The sequence below is a fragment of the Pagrus major genome, chromosome 11 (genome assembly GCF_040436345.1).
Source record: "Pagrus major chromosome 11, Pma_NU_1.0".
Taxonomy (NCBI): Eukaryota; Metazoa; Chordata; class Actinopteri; order Spariformes; family Sparidae; genus Pagrus; species Pagrus major.
The window spans coordinates 11081506-11097440 of record NC_133225.1 but is presented as its reverse complement, the minus strand read 5'-3'; the positions used below and the strand labels follow the sequence as shown (position 1 = coordinate 11097440).

General features: G+C 43.1%; 1 protein-coding gene across 1 annotated transcript in view; it reads left to right on the top strand.

Annotated features, from left to right (window-relative positions):
- ncanb (neurocan b) overlaps positions 1-15935 on the top strand; it is a 122547-nt gene that overhangs the window by 30719 nt on the left and 75893 nt on the right. Inside the window, exons 5-8 of the mRNA XM_073476410.1 lie at positions 4668-4842; positions 7025-7152; positions 10322-10615; positions 11664-12485. Of these exons, the coding sequence (XP_073332511.1) occupies positions 4668-4842; positions 7025-7152; positions 10322-10615; positions 11664-12485 (1419 nt within the window). The remainder of the gene's footprint in view (positions 1-4667; positions 4843-7024; positions 7153-10321; positions 10616-11663; positions 12486-15935) is intronic.

The following is a 15935-nucleotide window of genomic DNA, read 5'->3' as shown; positions in this document are numbered from 1 at the left end:
TATCTAGCAGGGGGTCTCTGCTCCCCCTCTCTATCAGCAAAAGGGTTCTCGGCCTGAAAAACACTTTAGACACCTCCCATAAAATATCTTGTTAAAATTAAAACCAGACTTCGAATTTTAGAAATATTTAATAAAAAAGGTTTAATAAAAAAAACACTTCATCTAACCGTTAATCGAGCCTTTCAACATAACAAGCCAAGACGGGTTCTTAGATAATGAGAGTTTTATCTACTTTCTGTCATTAATTGGCAAGTGAGCACCCAGAGTGGGATTTGTTTTAATCTAATATCTATGTATCATGTTGAAATGATTAACAGCGGACAGTCGCACGACTAAAGCATCACTTGAACAGAGAAAGAAAGGACGAGCAAGAATCAGCTACCGCCCTCACAGACCTCATTACCTCTGTGATTCAGTGTCCTCTCTCTCTTAACATTAACATCAGCTGATGAGTGTTGATATACACAGTAATTAACACCATTTATGTCATTCTAGGCACTATGTATGTTTTCACCCGCACACAGTACCAACACTCCTCTCTTTGGCTGTGTACAGCTCCCCGGTTTCTCTCAAGGTTTGCCACTATGAATAATAATGACCCTGATTTCCATGTCAGGCTAATACAGCCATTACACCCAGGCTTGTTTACTGTCCATGCATAAAGTATGATGATGGGGAAAAGGTAAGAGGACTAGAGCACATTAAACATCATTGACCTGGGCCACTCAGGTGCTGTTCATGCACTGAGAGCCTAATGAAACCAATAAGGCAGGAACCCAGCGGTGTACGCTGCTGTCGAATAGTGTTACTCCGAGATCTTATGGCCCTCAGTGGCTTCACTAAACGCCCAGACCGTTTGCTGCGTTATCTGTATCCAGGACATCCGTATTTGTGGAATTATGAGACTACCTGGAGGTAGCTCACTGTACTAGAACCATAATTACTGTGTCAAAGTATTTTAGCTGCAGAGCTTTCATCAGATTCTTTCCAGGTCACTCACTATTTTAATAATAAGCTATTATCATAATGACTACAGGGAATCACAAAATGCATTACACTGTGCTGCCGCTTCTACAAATCCATGCTGCTGTTGCCAACATCAGCTCTAAAAAGCCCAGTAGCCTTATTCTTTCACCAAGACACAGCATGCCACAGTATCTACATCGTGTGTCATTGTGAGTGGCACTCATAGCCTCCACGCCACTGCCTGCATATTGCTCGGATGTGAATACGTGCATTGTCTTTGTAGGAATGTTTGTGTGTAAGCGTTGACACGAGCCACTATGCTTCAGTATTTCAACAAGGATGCTCTTCTGTTTTCTCAACCAAGCAGAGCACATCATCTTTCTCCATAAAGGCAGTTTACATTTGGCGAGCAAGGCCCTGCCTCCTCCCCCTCTTGGCCAATCGATTAACACGCCATGAAAACCACTCCTTCAGAGAGAAACCAATTACGTAGCTGGCGAGGAGTAGCCTTCTCCAGGGCTTAGTCTTAATTGGCAGTCACGCTACATGGCAGACCACAGCCGTCCTCACACTAATTCTACTGAATGCTTAACGTATTAATTAGCAGGTATTGATACTGCTCAGCTATATCAATATCATATTAATCCACACTGCTCTTCTCATAAACTCATTCCTGTGTGCCTAAGCCCCGATGAGATATCCTTCCTCTCCTGCCATCTATTTCTTAATTTCTCCCCCGTTGCCTCTGTCTTACTCGCTCCTTGTCTCGTCTCCACTTTATTTTGTCTCTGCACAATATTGACTGGTCAATTGGCTGTGTCTCACCAATTAGAACTCACAGCCATTGATTGCGTGTGTCAGCCGTCGTCTGTGGTGAGACATGGCTGCCCACCATTAACTGGTGTGAGAACAACAAGGAATTTTTCTTTATAGTTGCAGTTTATGCGTTGACAGGTCCCGTCTGTGTTCTCCAGGAGATGTAAAATGCTACTTCGAACTGACAATGTTTAGAATTTGATTGGTGCAATATCTGTGTTGGCAGAAACATAGGCAGTTAATCAGTTCGAGGGCTAAGGTTGTTAGTTAGCCCCATTTCCGATAACATTACTCCCTACATTACCTTTTGACTTTTTACATTACTTTGTGTTGGACTTCGTTGCCAGGACAGGCTTGTCATTGTCTAGCAACACATCTGGGCCTTAGAAAGATAGATAGCTGGCGTTAGCTAGACCGCCCTTCTTTCTATAACTCGGGATGAACACAACATGGAGTATGCAAAAGCCTATGACGCAACAAGTGTTAACAAAACAACATTGTTAACAGTTGAAATTAGTGCTGTAAATTAATGTGGTCAAGCTCTGCAAACAGAAAGAACGTGGGCACTATGTAGCCTAGATCAGTGTTTCCCAAACTTTTTTTTCTGGGGACCCACTTTTTGAAGAGACAAACCATTGTGACCTAGTTCACAATAGGCCTTACAACTGTGAGAAGAGCAAATTTGTGCATGAATTAATGTTTTTTTCCTCTCATCAGTAAATCAAACTCTCAACCACAAAACAGATGATTGCCTGGATAATGTTAGGTGTCGTCTGGACGTTCACGGAGCCTTTCTTTTTTTTGCTACGGGCCAAGCATCCATTTTCCCAGTCTCTGGGAATGACTGGCCTAGATAGCTAGCTTCCACTTTCCGACTGGAATACAAGCTTATCAGCACACAGTCCTCCCATTTGCAATTTAAGAAGACAACTTACCTGCTGAATAATAACAAACACTATGTAGGCTTGTTGAAAAGGGAGAAAGTATTTATTTTAATGCTTTTAGGCTTCACAAGGCTGTGATGTGTTCTCATCAATAGCATGCAATGATAGATGACAGAACACCTCCGAGCAACACCTTCCCTCAGATGTCAGTCAGAAAACCCCCAAATCTAGCCAGAGGCTTAAAGATTGTGTTATCTTTATCTGTCTAAAAACAGTTTTTATCTTCTTCTGAAAATTTGATAAATTCACAGCTGAACTGTAGTATCATCCTAGTTATACAGAATAAACAAAAAAATACACAAATTTCAGTTGATCTTCAAACAAAGTAAATGTTGCTGTACTACATACGTTGTAAAGCAGTTTACTGTAGTGTAGTATACTGCCAAGGGACACCAACTATCACCAACAGGGTAACATGCAGTCATAAAGCATATGGCCGACCCACAAATGGTGCGTTCCTGTCGCTCTCCCTGGAGACTGTGTCGGGATGCGTGAGGATGCAGAGGGTAAAAATAGAGGCGTGAGGTATTGGGCATTCAACCCTCATGTGGAATAGGACTGGGTTTCCCATACAGAGTGGAAACCCATTTGTCTCTCCAGGGCACATATTAGCCAGCCAGCTAGCCTCTCTGTTTGGCCAAGATCCCACCGCCTCGAAAGAGAAAGAATGGAAACTGAGAAATTAGGAGAAAAGAAATGGAACAAAAAAAAGAGCCAATTTCTGCTCCACATTTTTGTGAAGAGGCGAATAAGACCGATATGACAGAATGGCTTGATGGACTGCTGGGATTATGGGAATTGTGTCTGTGTGACGAACAAACACACATGGCCCTGCTTGCTGTCTTCGCTTGCTGTCTTCACCCACAGCCTGGAGTGCTAATGCTCAAATTGCCACACAGGCCTCCATCTCGCAGGAATCTCTGTCACTCTCCCAGACAAAGCCAGCAAAGATAAAGGAGCCGTGTTAGTAGCCAGACGCCCACCGGCTTTCATGTCGCTGGATGCTCCTCAGGGGAACAGCACGGCATGACTGGCAGGCAGAGGTAGGAGGTGAGGGAGTGTTAGATGGACACTTCTGAGGCGATTCCTCTCCCATTTAAGCGGAATATATATTCCTTTCAAAGCTAAGGGAATCGTGTCTCACTTCATTCCCAGCTGATTTTTCCCAGTTGTTACAACCTGATTTATCTGTATTCCTGCCTACCTCTCACCATCTTCTTCTGTCTCTGTGGTTCATACAGAGACTACATGAATCTCCTTGAGTGCGGTGTTTCTCTTTTTCTAAGTCTGCTTTCGTTGTCTTTCCATCATGAGTGCAACAGCAGGCGGCGTGCAGCAGGGTGACATTGTGTGTGTACTGTTAAAGCAGTAAAATAAACATCACCACTGTTTGTCATACACTGTATCCAAGGGCAACATCTCTTTCCTCTAATGATAAGCTGAGCGAGTGCCTGATGCAAATGAGACTCACGTATGCCGACTGCTGAACCTGAACGCTGTTGTTTCCTCCTGCACAGATGGAACAATGTCAGTACATGATGAGGATGTCTAGAGGGCTTTGTGTTTATGTATCTGTGAGCGTGTACATGCTCAGATTCTAATGGGTTAAGGGTTAGGGTAAATATTTCCGTGACCCGTCGGTAGCAGGTCATAAATTCATGTGATTAGTAGACCTGTCAAGGGATTTTAAGACCATTTTATGCCACTGATATAATGATAATATATATATATAAAAAATTATAATACAGATAAACAGATTAAAAAAAAACACACAACCAAAATAAATAAATACAATTTGAAAAAGCTTAAGCACTGTACCCCAGTTCTTATAATGGTAAAAGCAGGAAAACCCTGCTCGTTATCCTGGCTTCATATTGGCTAAAATGTTGGTGACATTCTGTAAACTAACACATATGTAAACACAACATGTCTTTGTTCCAGGTGTGGTGTTTCACTACCGGGCCCCCCATGACCGCTATGCCCTCTCCTTCGCTGATGCCAAGAGGGTGTGTATAGAGAACTCAGCAGTCATCGCAACGCCAGGCCAGCTGCAGGCCACCTTCGCTGATGGATATGACAACTGTGATGCCGGTTGGCTGTCTGACCAGACTGTACGGTGAGGTTTTCAGCTTCAGGTTTAAAAAGCTTTTGGAGTAACTCTCAAGAGACTCTGTTCTGTTTTTTTCCCCAAGACAGTTGTGCCCAGCACCACCCTGATGTGCCGTGATTGGATTGTATTTGTTGCCTCTACAGGAGCACGATGCCGATGCAGGCAAATAGAAGCTAAGATGCAGATTTGCTTCGACACCGGATGCGAATGTTTTCTCGCCCTAAAACAAACTGCGTCTCCAAATAGAAAATATCTTTTTTTTCAAGTAAATATAATACGTGACCTGTCAATAAATCTGAAAATAATAATTCAAAATTTGGGTTTTAATGGGATATAAACCCAACCTCCCAGGTCATCCAAGTCATCTTACTTCTCGCGTGGATTTCTTTGCTCTTTATCTTACATTACCTGACTTTCTAAAGGCAATCCGCCCCAATGCTTTCTATAAAAAGGTGCATCACATTCTAGTGAAAGCATTAATTTACACCTTCCTTGTGCAGGGCTTGCAATAATGAGTCAATAATGAAAAATATACAGGCAAGCACGTCGCCAACAAAATTGGAAATCCATAGCATGACTTCATCTATAGCCCCTGATTGTCACCCGCATTGCAGCTGCATCTAAATATCTTGGGCGAGTAATTAGCAGTCTTGGGTTTGCTGACAGCTCCTGTTCGTCATGCCAGGTTGCTATTTTAAAATCTCTACCAGACAGTCTTTTCAGACGATCATTTTTGATAATTTGCCACATGATCAAACGTTGCTATAAAAATAAATGCACTCTGTTACTAAAAATATGTCTTAAAACAGAAAACTTGATGAACTATGTAGAAGTATGAAGTATGGCAGCGTCAATGTCATCTTGATCTTTTTGGTGTTTTTAGAAACACAAAAGTGTGCAGTATAATTGGACCTAATTGCTTGTTTGCACGCCGTAAAGACGCCTGAGCTGTCTGTCAGGCTGCTGCTGTGCTTCAGCTTGCCATCTTCCATAAAGTCTCTGTTAACATTATCAGTCAGCGCTCGTTTCTCAACACCGTTCTCCATACCTACATTTTAATTTCAAATCGCTGTTGCTCCAGTAGCCAAGCAGATTGACTGTTGTCTTCCTGACAGTTTTTCACAACCTTCCCACGACGCAGCTACCTTCCCCATTTCTTTCTCTCCTGCCGTCCTACGCTCCTGTTGTTTCCACTCGGGAGCCATCTAATTGGTCCAGATCCAGTAGGCTGCGACGGCACATCAGCCAGGAGGAAAGTGTCCAATTAATACGGTGGAAAAAATACAGACATCAGCCGTCGCTTCATCAGCCAGCCACCAAGCGGAAATAAAAGGGGCTGAGGCCAGAGACACTACAAGACTAAGTCCTCTTGTTAGAACAGGTTGCTGTTTGAGAAGAGGGCTGCAGGTTTGTGGTTGCTGTGAAGGCATGAGTGTCTTCTGCATGTGTGATTGTGCATCTGTGTGTGCCTCTTCCAAGTACTTCATAAGTCCCTGTATGCCCAGGGTAATCTTTTAATCAGCCTCTTTGCCTGTGCCCTGGTGCTGCTGGAATCAATGTTCTTGTGGAATAATTGCTCGGTTGGAGCCTGAATATAGATCGCTGTTTTCTCAGCCTCACAGGCATGCCAAGCCACTGAAGGAATTCCTGATTCTTTTAACCTCCTCTTGACTTCCTACCTCTTCTTCCCTCCTTCTCTCTCTCTCTCTCTCTACAGCTGAAGTGTTACTGAAATTCTTGCATTAAACACATTTTGGAACGATTTTGAGTAAAATGTTTGGGTAATTATTCCATGAAACTCACACTGAGGGCAGGATAATTAAAAGAAGCAAGATATCGCATCTATTGAATTACTTTGCAGTTGTTGTCCTGAGGTTGTTTTGATGTGTAATGAATGTTATTGTGACCTCGCGTCGGCATATCAGCCTGTTTCAGGGGGGTTATTTATGTGTTTATTTTTTGTTATTCTTCGGGTAATATATTTGGGTAATCGCTGAGAGGAGGATATACTTAAATTCATTGTATTCAGGGCAGGAGATGATAAAAGTGTAGTTCACTTTTCATCTTATTTTGTATGCGTGTGAACACAGACTCATCTCCAGGGAGCCCAGTTTGTCTGTGGCTGCCTCTTTCATGGCCAGGCTATATTAATCTCTTCCTCCCCTCTGTCTCTTGGTTTTCTCTGCAGGTACCCCATCCAGGCGCCTCGGCCCGGTTGCTATGGCGATCGTGAGGACTCACCTGGAGTCCGTAACTACGGCGATAGGTCCCCTGATGAGCTGTTTGATGTCTACTGCTTTGCTAAGCAGCTTCAAGGTAGGAGTCGGGAGCTTCAACCATAAATTTGGGTTTAGTCATGCATGGGTCCACTAAGCCGTGGGTGTGCGGCGCGCGAACGCTGTGACCAGGACTTAATAGTCTGTTAGCACAGAAAGGAAGAGGGCAGCGGGAGAGGGAGGGGAGGAGAGCTCGCAGAAGTGAGAGGAAGAAAGAGACTCCTGCAGGCATAAGATAAGTGGGTCAGTAGTGTTATCCCAAAAAACTTTACTTCTCGATTTGCAATGCTACAGGCAAAAGTGGTAAAGGCTGTCAACAGGCGGACGAAATGTCTTTGACTTTGATCAAACTAATATCAGGCTAACCCCTCCCTTGAACAGCAATTGTCCAATCATAGATTAGCAACTATACTTATGCATGGGAGGCTTGTAGTAGCTGAAGCAGTGTGCATGGGGCTGAATTATGAGCAATAGTACACATATAAAGAGTTTGGAGGGTGGTGCTTTTGAGTGAAAAAACTAAAAGAGGACCAGTTTAAGGAATCATCATTAAACAGTGTGCTAATCTGTTGTAACAGTAACAAATGTTAGCATGTCAGGCCAACCAGCTTTCTACATACTGTAACCTATCCCGGCAATACTTCCTCAGGGCTCAGGGGTAGCATCATACTATATGAAGAACAATGCTGGGCCTTCATTTCAATGTCTCCTGATGCATGGGACATCAACTGTAGAGGATATTGACTTTTTAGCATGATGTCATGTACAGTATGTAGCCACCAAATGCATATTAAAGGTCCATTTACAGAGATCTTGTTGTAGCAACAGCTAGCATTTTTAGCCATCAAAATCAAGGGTTCTCAGCTAGGAATAAGAAGCTAAGTTGTTACTGTCTGTGTAAAATCTAACACCCATTGTTTCAAAAATTCCCAAGAGAAGAAATATTTGCCAGGCACAGTAACTGTGGCTTAGCCAGCAGAAAGGAAGAAACCTATATTTGATGTAATCATTGTGCACGTAACTGAAGGTCTTGTTTTTCCAGTTCGTATCCCCCTAATTATTGTTAAACGTGCACTGTGTAGTTGTGAAATTTCAGTCAGAAGAGAAAGAGCTGATTAACTGATTCTTTATGCTTAAACAAACTAAATAAGCAAACTCTTGACACGATTTAGCCTTTGAGAGCAGCGGCCAATATTTCAGGGCTTCTGGTGTAGCCAGCAAATATCCAGATGATAGAGGTCCAAGCCAAGACTTCCTTTGTCAATGCCAGTCATTGTTTAAGGTCTGATTATCTACTTGAGACGCAAGAATGGAACTCGAGACGACATTTTGACTTATCTCAATTAACAAGTGTCTGTATACAAATACAGATAATTTCTTCCAAAAAGGTAACAGTAGGAAGAATTGTCATCAGTTGTCAGGCAGTGAGTTCCTCCTCTTTTGCTCTCCACACAAACCGTTGCAAATAAGCCTGCTCAAATGTGGTCAATACTACTCAGACTACAAGTGGATGACAAATTGAAATCATAGTCCTTCCAATACATATTCATGTGTAGATATCTGTTTATAGATATTAATATCCCTAGGCAGTTCACTGTCTGTCGTCTCATCGAAGTCTGAGTCATTACTTGCATTTTATAAGCTCACCTGTACGCCCAGCATTCAACTGTAGACTCTTGAGTTTAAGTGACCTTGGGTAAAAATGGTTGTAATCACTCCCTACTCTCTACTGTGCTGAGGATTCCTTGTGGGGTGTGACGGGGTCAAAGCCGCAACACCAGATATCAACACTGCACATATTCTACTGTTAAATTATAATCAAAGTCCACAACTGTCGACAGACTGATGTTTGTTTGTGATATTTGCTTATTCCAAAAAATAATCATAAGCACAGCAGGTTTTTTAACACCACAAATGAAAATCACCACAGGGGTTAGTTTATCTGGGTCACTTGTTATGAGGTGGTACGACCACAACTGTTATCAAGCATAATAGTAGTGGGACTTGCCAGAGCTATTAGCAGACAATATGAAAACCCTGTATGTGACTGAGATGCTGAGCCGAGAAGATTGCATGACCACCCGTGGACTTTGTAAATGTTTGTGAGTTTACAGTATAATTCAAATGAAATTAACGACCTGATTGAACAAACAGCAGATAATTATCTTCAATCAAACTAAAATTAACAGCTGATACATACAGTAGGTTGTCGTTTCTCTCTTATTCTGTAAAAACATAACAGCTAGAAGTTTAATTGATAAACATTAAAATTTCTCTCGATACTGTACATTTTAGCGCGCCTTGAACAGTATCAGAAACGTTTACATTTGTCAGATTCTTTTTAAACAGCCTTCCAATAAATGTTTCAGTCATCTTCTACAATTTCTTCACTTCACTCCTCACAAAATCCCACCTCTTGATCCTTTCAATGTGTTCACTTCTTCACCCTTTACCCTTCTCTTCCTCGTCTAAGATCAATAAATCAGCAACAACATTCTTTACTCTTGGCATAAATCTCCAGGAATCCGTCTATCAAACTTGTTCATCTGTTGTCTGCTCCCCATTCTCACTGTCCACTCCTCATACTCATATTTTTTTCATCACACACTGAAGTGGATTTTATGATCATATAATCTTATTTGTGTTACGCAGACACAGTGGTCCTCATGAGCCCTCTCTGTCTTGCTTCCTAAAACCCTATTTTTGCATCACTGCTGTATTTCATCCACACCAGCACCACCTTTCTTCAGCTTCTCCTTTCTTCTTCTCGCCTGCTGTCTTTTTTTTAGATGTCTCTTTGAAACTGCTTTGAATTCATAGAATTGTCTTTATATAGTCTTGTCATGTTTCTTATTATTTAAGAAAAAATAAGTGCATTCATATGCATAGTAAGTAAAACTTTTATCACACCACTTCAAGGCGCCACCTCTTATTGCTTTGACGAAGTTGACAGAGGAGAAAGAGGAAATGTCTGGAACTTATTGCCTTTTAAGATAAATACTGACATACTCACACACACAACAATAAAACACCACATACTCAAATGTACCTACATCACTCGTACCGACCAAATAAATCTCCCAAAAGCTGACAATCATAAGCCAGCTGAAGACAGATGATCCAAGTCTGAGGGCTAAAAATGCCTTCAGGCTGTCAACCATGCTCTGTTACACACTAAACTCAACTCCTTGTTGTCCGTCTCCCCCCAGGTGAAGTCTTCCACTCCGCCGTGCCGGAGAAGTTGGGCCTGGCCACAGCCTCCACCCACTGCCACTCCCTGGGTGCCCAGCTGGCCACCGTCGGGCAGCTCTACCTCGCCTGGCAGGCCGGCCTGGACCAGTGCGACCCCGGCTGGCTGGCTGACGGCAGCGTACGCTACCCCATCAACGTCCCGCGGAAGAACTGCGGCGGGGACGACCCCGGGGTGCGAACGGTCTACAACAACCCCAACCGCACTGGCTTCCCCGACACCACAGCCCTGTTCGACGCCTACTGCTACGGAGGTACGGATAAACTCCAAGCACCATCATCGTGGAAAATTGCCATGGCAACGAGAGAGGGGTCCGGGGACTTGCTTTCCATCCTGGTTATTAATTAGCTACGAGATGTTTGTGTCACACATGAAGTAGTTGCAAAGACATTGTGTGACATTTGTGTCCCCCCCTGGTGGATTTGAGGATTTGTATGTTGAGAGAGAGAGAGAGCTACAAAGAGAGAGAAAATTGAGAGAGAGAGCGAGAGAGAGAGAGAGAGAGAGGGATAGAAAGAGCCAGAACATGAATGAGACCAACTGGGGTTTGCAGGGACTCTGTGCCTGACCTTGTCTTTCATCATGTGCCAACTGCGAGCAGAATAAGTTAGTTTCATCTTCACTTTGGATTGACTTTACAGCATGTTCTGCTCACTGATATTCACAATGTACCAAACCCACCATTTTGCATCTGGAGCTTATTTTCCATTTTTCCCGGCTTCCGTCGATGCTAGCAGACACCAGGCTGAAATTTGACGATTACATTTCAACAGATATGAAAAAAGGAATCATGACATTTTCATCTCTCACAGTGTCAGCTTATGAAATTTTCATTGAAGCGAAACATCTGCATAACCCAATCATTTTAAGTAAACAAGAACAGCATGAGCACGGAGCAGCAGCGCATTTGTCAAAACAAACAGCAGATAGATGAACCCTCTTCATTGCACCAACACTTGTACACACACTTACATTAATGTTTAAAACAAATGATGTCTCTCAGATTGCTGAAATTAGATAAAAATGTTAATATGTTTTGTTCGATAGCATTAATTTGGTTTGTGTAAATAATATTGCCGATACAATCTTGTTAATATGTTGTGAACACAATATATTCATGTCTGCAAAGATTGGATTTTGTAGGAGAGGAATCTTTCAATCCAAGCAGCATAAATTAAATCTTGTTTGAAAAGCAACAGCAGGTTACTGCAGTAGGAGGTAAAGCGAGGCTCAGTGCTGTGTCCAAGTGACAAAACAGTACTGGTGCTTTTTTCTTAAATGTGGCTGTTTGTGTGTTGCAGCCCACCAGCCAGCGGGGGTCCAGGCTGCAGAGGCGCAGGCTTTGCACCAGACTGCCAACCCATCAGTCGAGGCCACCGCTTCAGCCACTGAAGCCCAGCATAGTGCCCATTCTCCCAAAACATCGACCTGGACTGGCTTAGTTGACTTGGAGACCGATGGAGTCAATTCAATTGCGGGAATCAACAACTCCTCTGAGATCTCTGAAGAGCATGTGGTCATCCACTTAAGGCCAGAGGAGGGCTGGCATGGAAAACAAGATGGAAGCAGAACTAGCCACGGGGAGTCTGATGGTGAGAGTAGCAACACCTTGAGCCTCTCTGACGTCAAGAGCCTGAAGAGTCATGGAGGCTCTGCTCATGAAGAAGAAGATGATGGGACTTTTGGATCATCTGACACCCCAACCTTATCCTCCACAGCTTCTTCCAGCCCTGAGCCTCACACTAGCAACAGTGTTTTGGCCAAGTTTGTTCACACTTTGATGAGGCCCTTTAAATACTGGACTGGAGGTGAAAAGTCAGTGCTCGAGGGAAAAGCAGGAGACAACCAGACTCAGGGAGAAGCATCCAGCAAAAACCTGAGTCTACCAAAACCCAGCGGAAACAAGGGCAGCATGGACAATGCCATCCCGGAGCACAGGAGTGGTGGTTTTTCCTTCAGGGATCCTGCCAGTGGACTACAGAGTCCAGAGGAAGGTCTGTCAGAGCAGGAGAAAGAGGTGATACCACTGATTCGACTAGTGCCTGCAGTCCAAATCGCAGGGCCGAGTGACACCACGACACAACCAGGAGAACGAGCCTCCAGCCCTCCGTCCACCGTTAACGGTATGAGTGTATTTAGTGTACACCTTTAACCTTTAAAACTACTAACTGAGTGTGAAATTAATATACAAACGATTGTGGACTTAAACTACTTCAAAAAGAGGAGCGTCATTTAAATGTTGCTGGTAAATATACAGAAGGAGCAGTTTATGTCATGCTTTTTTCACTCTATTCCACTCTCTCTTCTTTACCCTCGAGTACGCTATAATATATTCATCTGCAGGGCAATTTGAAGTATTGCTGTAGAATTAATTAAACAGTAATTGCAAACAAACAAAAGGGGCATCCCACATACAGTAATGCAAAATGCTGGAGTGGAGACTGCTCTGCCTTTATTTATTAACTGTGTTGTGGTTACAGTACAGACTGTCAGAAAGAGTACAAGCTAAGCTTGAATTTTGATCTACTTTGATGGCGTAAAAGGTTTGCTCGCATGTGTATTGTTTGTTTAGAACAAAGCAGACCTGCATCACCAATTAGTGCTTACTTTTAGGAGTCAAATGAGTGTTAGACTGAGAAATTGACTGCCGTTATTTGTAGAGAATAAATTAAATATTAGATTGGAAAAGCAAAGCGACTTGACCAGAGAAGTATTAAAAGTCTGTGTTCAGAAGCAAAGAGAGAAATGCTGAAGGGAGTAGGAGAAGACAAAATGCAGGGGTCTGTGTTAGTTAGTGTGTGTGAGGTGAAGAGCCTGGAGGCCATGTCAGACAGGTAACATCCACTGTGGAGTGAGTTACCCTCAGGAATGATAGAAAAGGTCAACAGGTCACTGTTTTTAACTCATGTCTTCTCGATCGCACCTTGGCACGAAGCCCAAAATCACTTCCTGTACTTTATAACCGCAGGGGTGAAGGCAGACTAAAATTTAGTGGAATTGAAAGATTGCGGGATCAATAACAACCATATCAAGGTGCCTACAGTAGAGCCTAAATCACAGCTCAGTAACTGATCGTCGGCCAGAAGTAGAGACATATTCCAGATAGGAGCAGAGAAGAAAGTATAGCACAGCCTTGAGTGGAAGAAGGCAGCTTTTCTTTTAATGGCCACCACAAATAACACATCCTTGGCATCAGCTAAAGGGGAGGATACAAAGAAGAGACTCTCCCACAGACAGCCAGAAGAATGATTCAATATAGGTGATAGGCTTTTCTCACCCTGCAATTGCCAGCTTTATTAATATAAATACTCACCGCTGTGCTACCTGAAACCCGATGCCATCCCCCAAGGTATTAATGAAAACCCAAGCTTTAGTCGTCATGCATTATTCACAGCCTTATCCAATTAACGCGGAGGTTGGGCTGCAATGCCTTTCGTTCTCACCTCCATCTATGTCCCTGCCAATTAGGCCCCGGCTCTCTGAAGGTAGGCGGGTAATGATCAGTACGGCGAGGATGAACAACACAAGAGTGAGGGGGGTGAGTAGAGTGAGAAAGAGGGAAGAAAGGGGAAGACGGAGAAAGAGGGGTGAAGAACAGTCGTTTCTCTTTTAATGCTGCCGTGATGGAAGGCTGCCCAACTGATGTCTCTTCTTAAACTAGCATCAGTGAGCTGAATTAACTCTGTTATTGCACACCGCAGGCTATCCCTTGGATCTAACACTCCCAAGTAACTGATGGTGCCATGATATCTCTTTGATTGAGTGGGGTGCAAAGCTTTGCGGTGCAGACAGTGCATCGGCGAGAAAGTGTTGAATCAAATCATTTTTAAGATTTGAAAAAGGTCTCCAAATGTAGAGCAATAACTTCAATTATTTCCTCTGCAAATCAAAATATCTTCAACAAATTAAGTATTTATTTTACTTTAAGGAGCGATCTGCCTCCAATAAAAACATGTAGAATTTGAAGAAGCTCAACGGTCTGTCAAGGAAATGCATGTCTGCTTCTCGCCGCTCTCGTCAACTCCACAGGCTGGGTTTATGTGACAGAAGACATTGGTGTCCGCGCGCTGACACTCATGATGCTCCTGACGTGATTCACACGGCATTCATTCATTCACATGCAATAACTTCTCCTCAGTCTCTATTATTAGATGCTATATCTGAGGTGTTATTGGTACCAACTCTCTGTCTCTTTCTGTGTTTCTCTCATTGTCAGCCTCCACACTCACAATTTAATATCATGTCTGCCTGACCCGAGGGATTCTCTCAGCCCGTTTACTTCAGTAAAGTGGAGTCAACACCGCAGAACCACTCTCGGTGGAAGCGCACAATTACCATCTGAACAGGGTCCATTATAAATGGGTTTTGCAACATTTCATTGTTGAATTGTGGCTTTTAGATTTACAGTGTCACAGCTGAACTTTCAGCGTGCTCTCAACAGCACCAAGACATCATCCAAACCTACGTCTAATTGTCTAATTTTATTTATTACATGGCTCATTACATAGATGATCAAACCAGATTAATGCGTTTAATTATTCTCACTTTCATCAGTGTGTGTAGTAAAAGTATGTAATTAGCTATTTGGATTATTAATAGGACAATTACGCCGGTCTACATGGCTCTTATGGAAATGAACCTCAGGCTCATAAACCCTACTTGGGCATAAGGCAACAGCAGACCTCCTGAATAATTTATATGTATTTTAATATTTTATGCATGGACATATTTGTGTATGTTCTCCCTCTCGTGGTAATTTGTTGTGCCGGGTTGTGTTGCGCACCCCCTGCTGCATTGCTGTACTTTCCGGACATGTTAACCGAACTAAGGACAGCTAAACCGAGCTGAGCGATGATGATGGTAGCAACACTAGCTGGGCCTCTCAGTAACACACCAGCCTCGACTCACACATGCAGACAGAGTGAATTATTGATGGTGTAGACAGTGTCTGCTTTAAAGCCGTAAGCTGATAAGGTACAGTGGGCCACTTCATCTAAATAAACAGGTCGAGATGGAGCTTGTTGTGGAGCAAGTCATTTGCTTATCGTGTTGCAAGTGCTCCTGCGTTTTTCCACATGACTTCTCTCTCCACAGTCAAGTGTGAAGCGCAGGAGGCTGTTTAGGGTAAAAGAATCCACAGGGAATAAGAAAGCAGGGACAGAGAAGAGAAGTGTGAAATTACTTTGAATACATCCTTCCATCCTTTGGGTGTGTTTGTGTTTCTGGGTGTGTGCGTGCGCACGTGTCTTTACGGGATTCCACAAGGGATGGCTCCCATCTTTGTCTCGAAACTCCTTCAGTAGCAGCACTGATCAGCTCCACTGGTGAGGAAAGAAGCCCAAAACATCCAACTCACAGTAAATAACAGTTAACTGCCACTTCACCAAAAAGTGCAGTTTGTCTACAGCTTAAAAATCAGCTTAAAAATCATGGAAGGCAAATTGAGTCCAACTCCCAGTTATATTCTACTGTCTTTGCACTGTATTTGCATGTGCACACTTTCAGCAAACTTCACGCGTCACATGTTAGAGTGTATTAGACATACTAAATGCAATACAGGCCAGTGGTGAAGT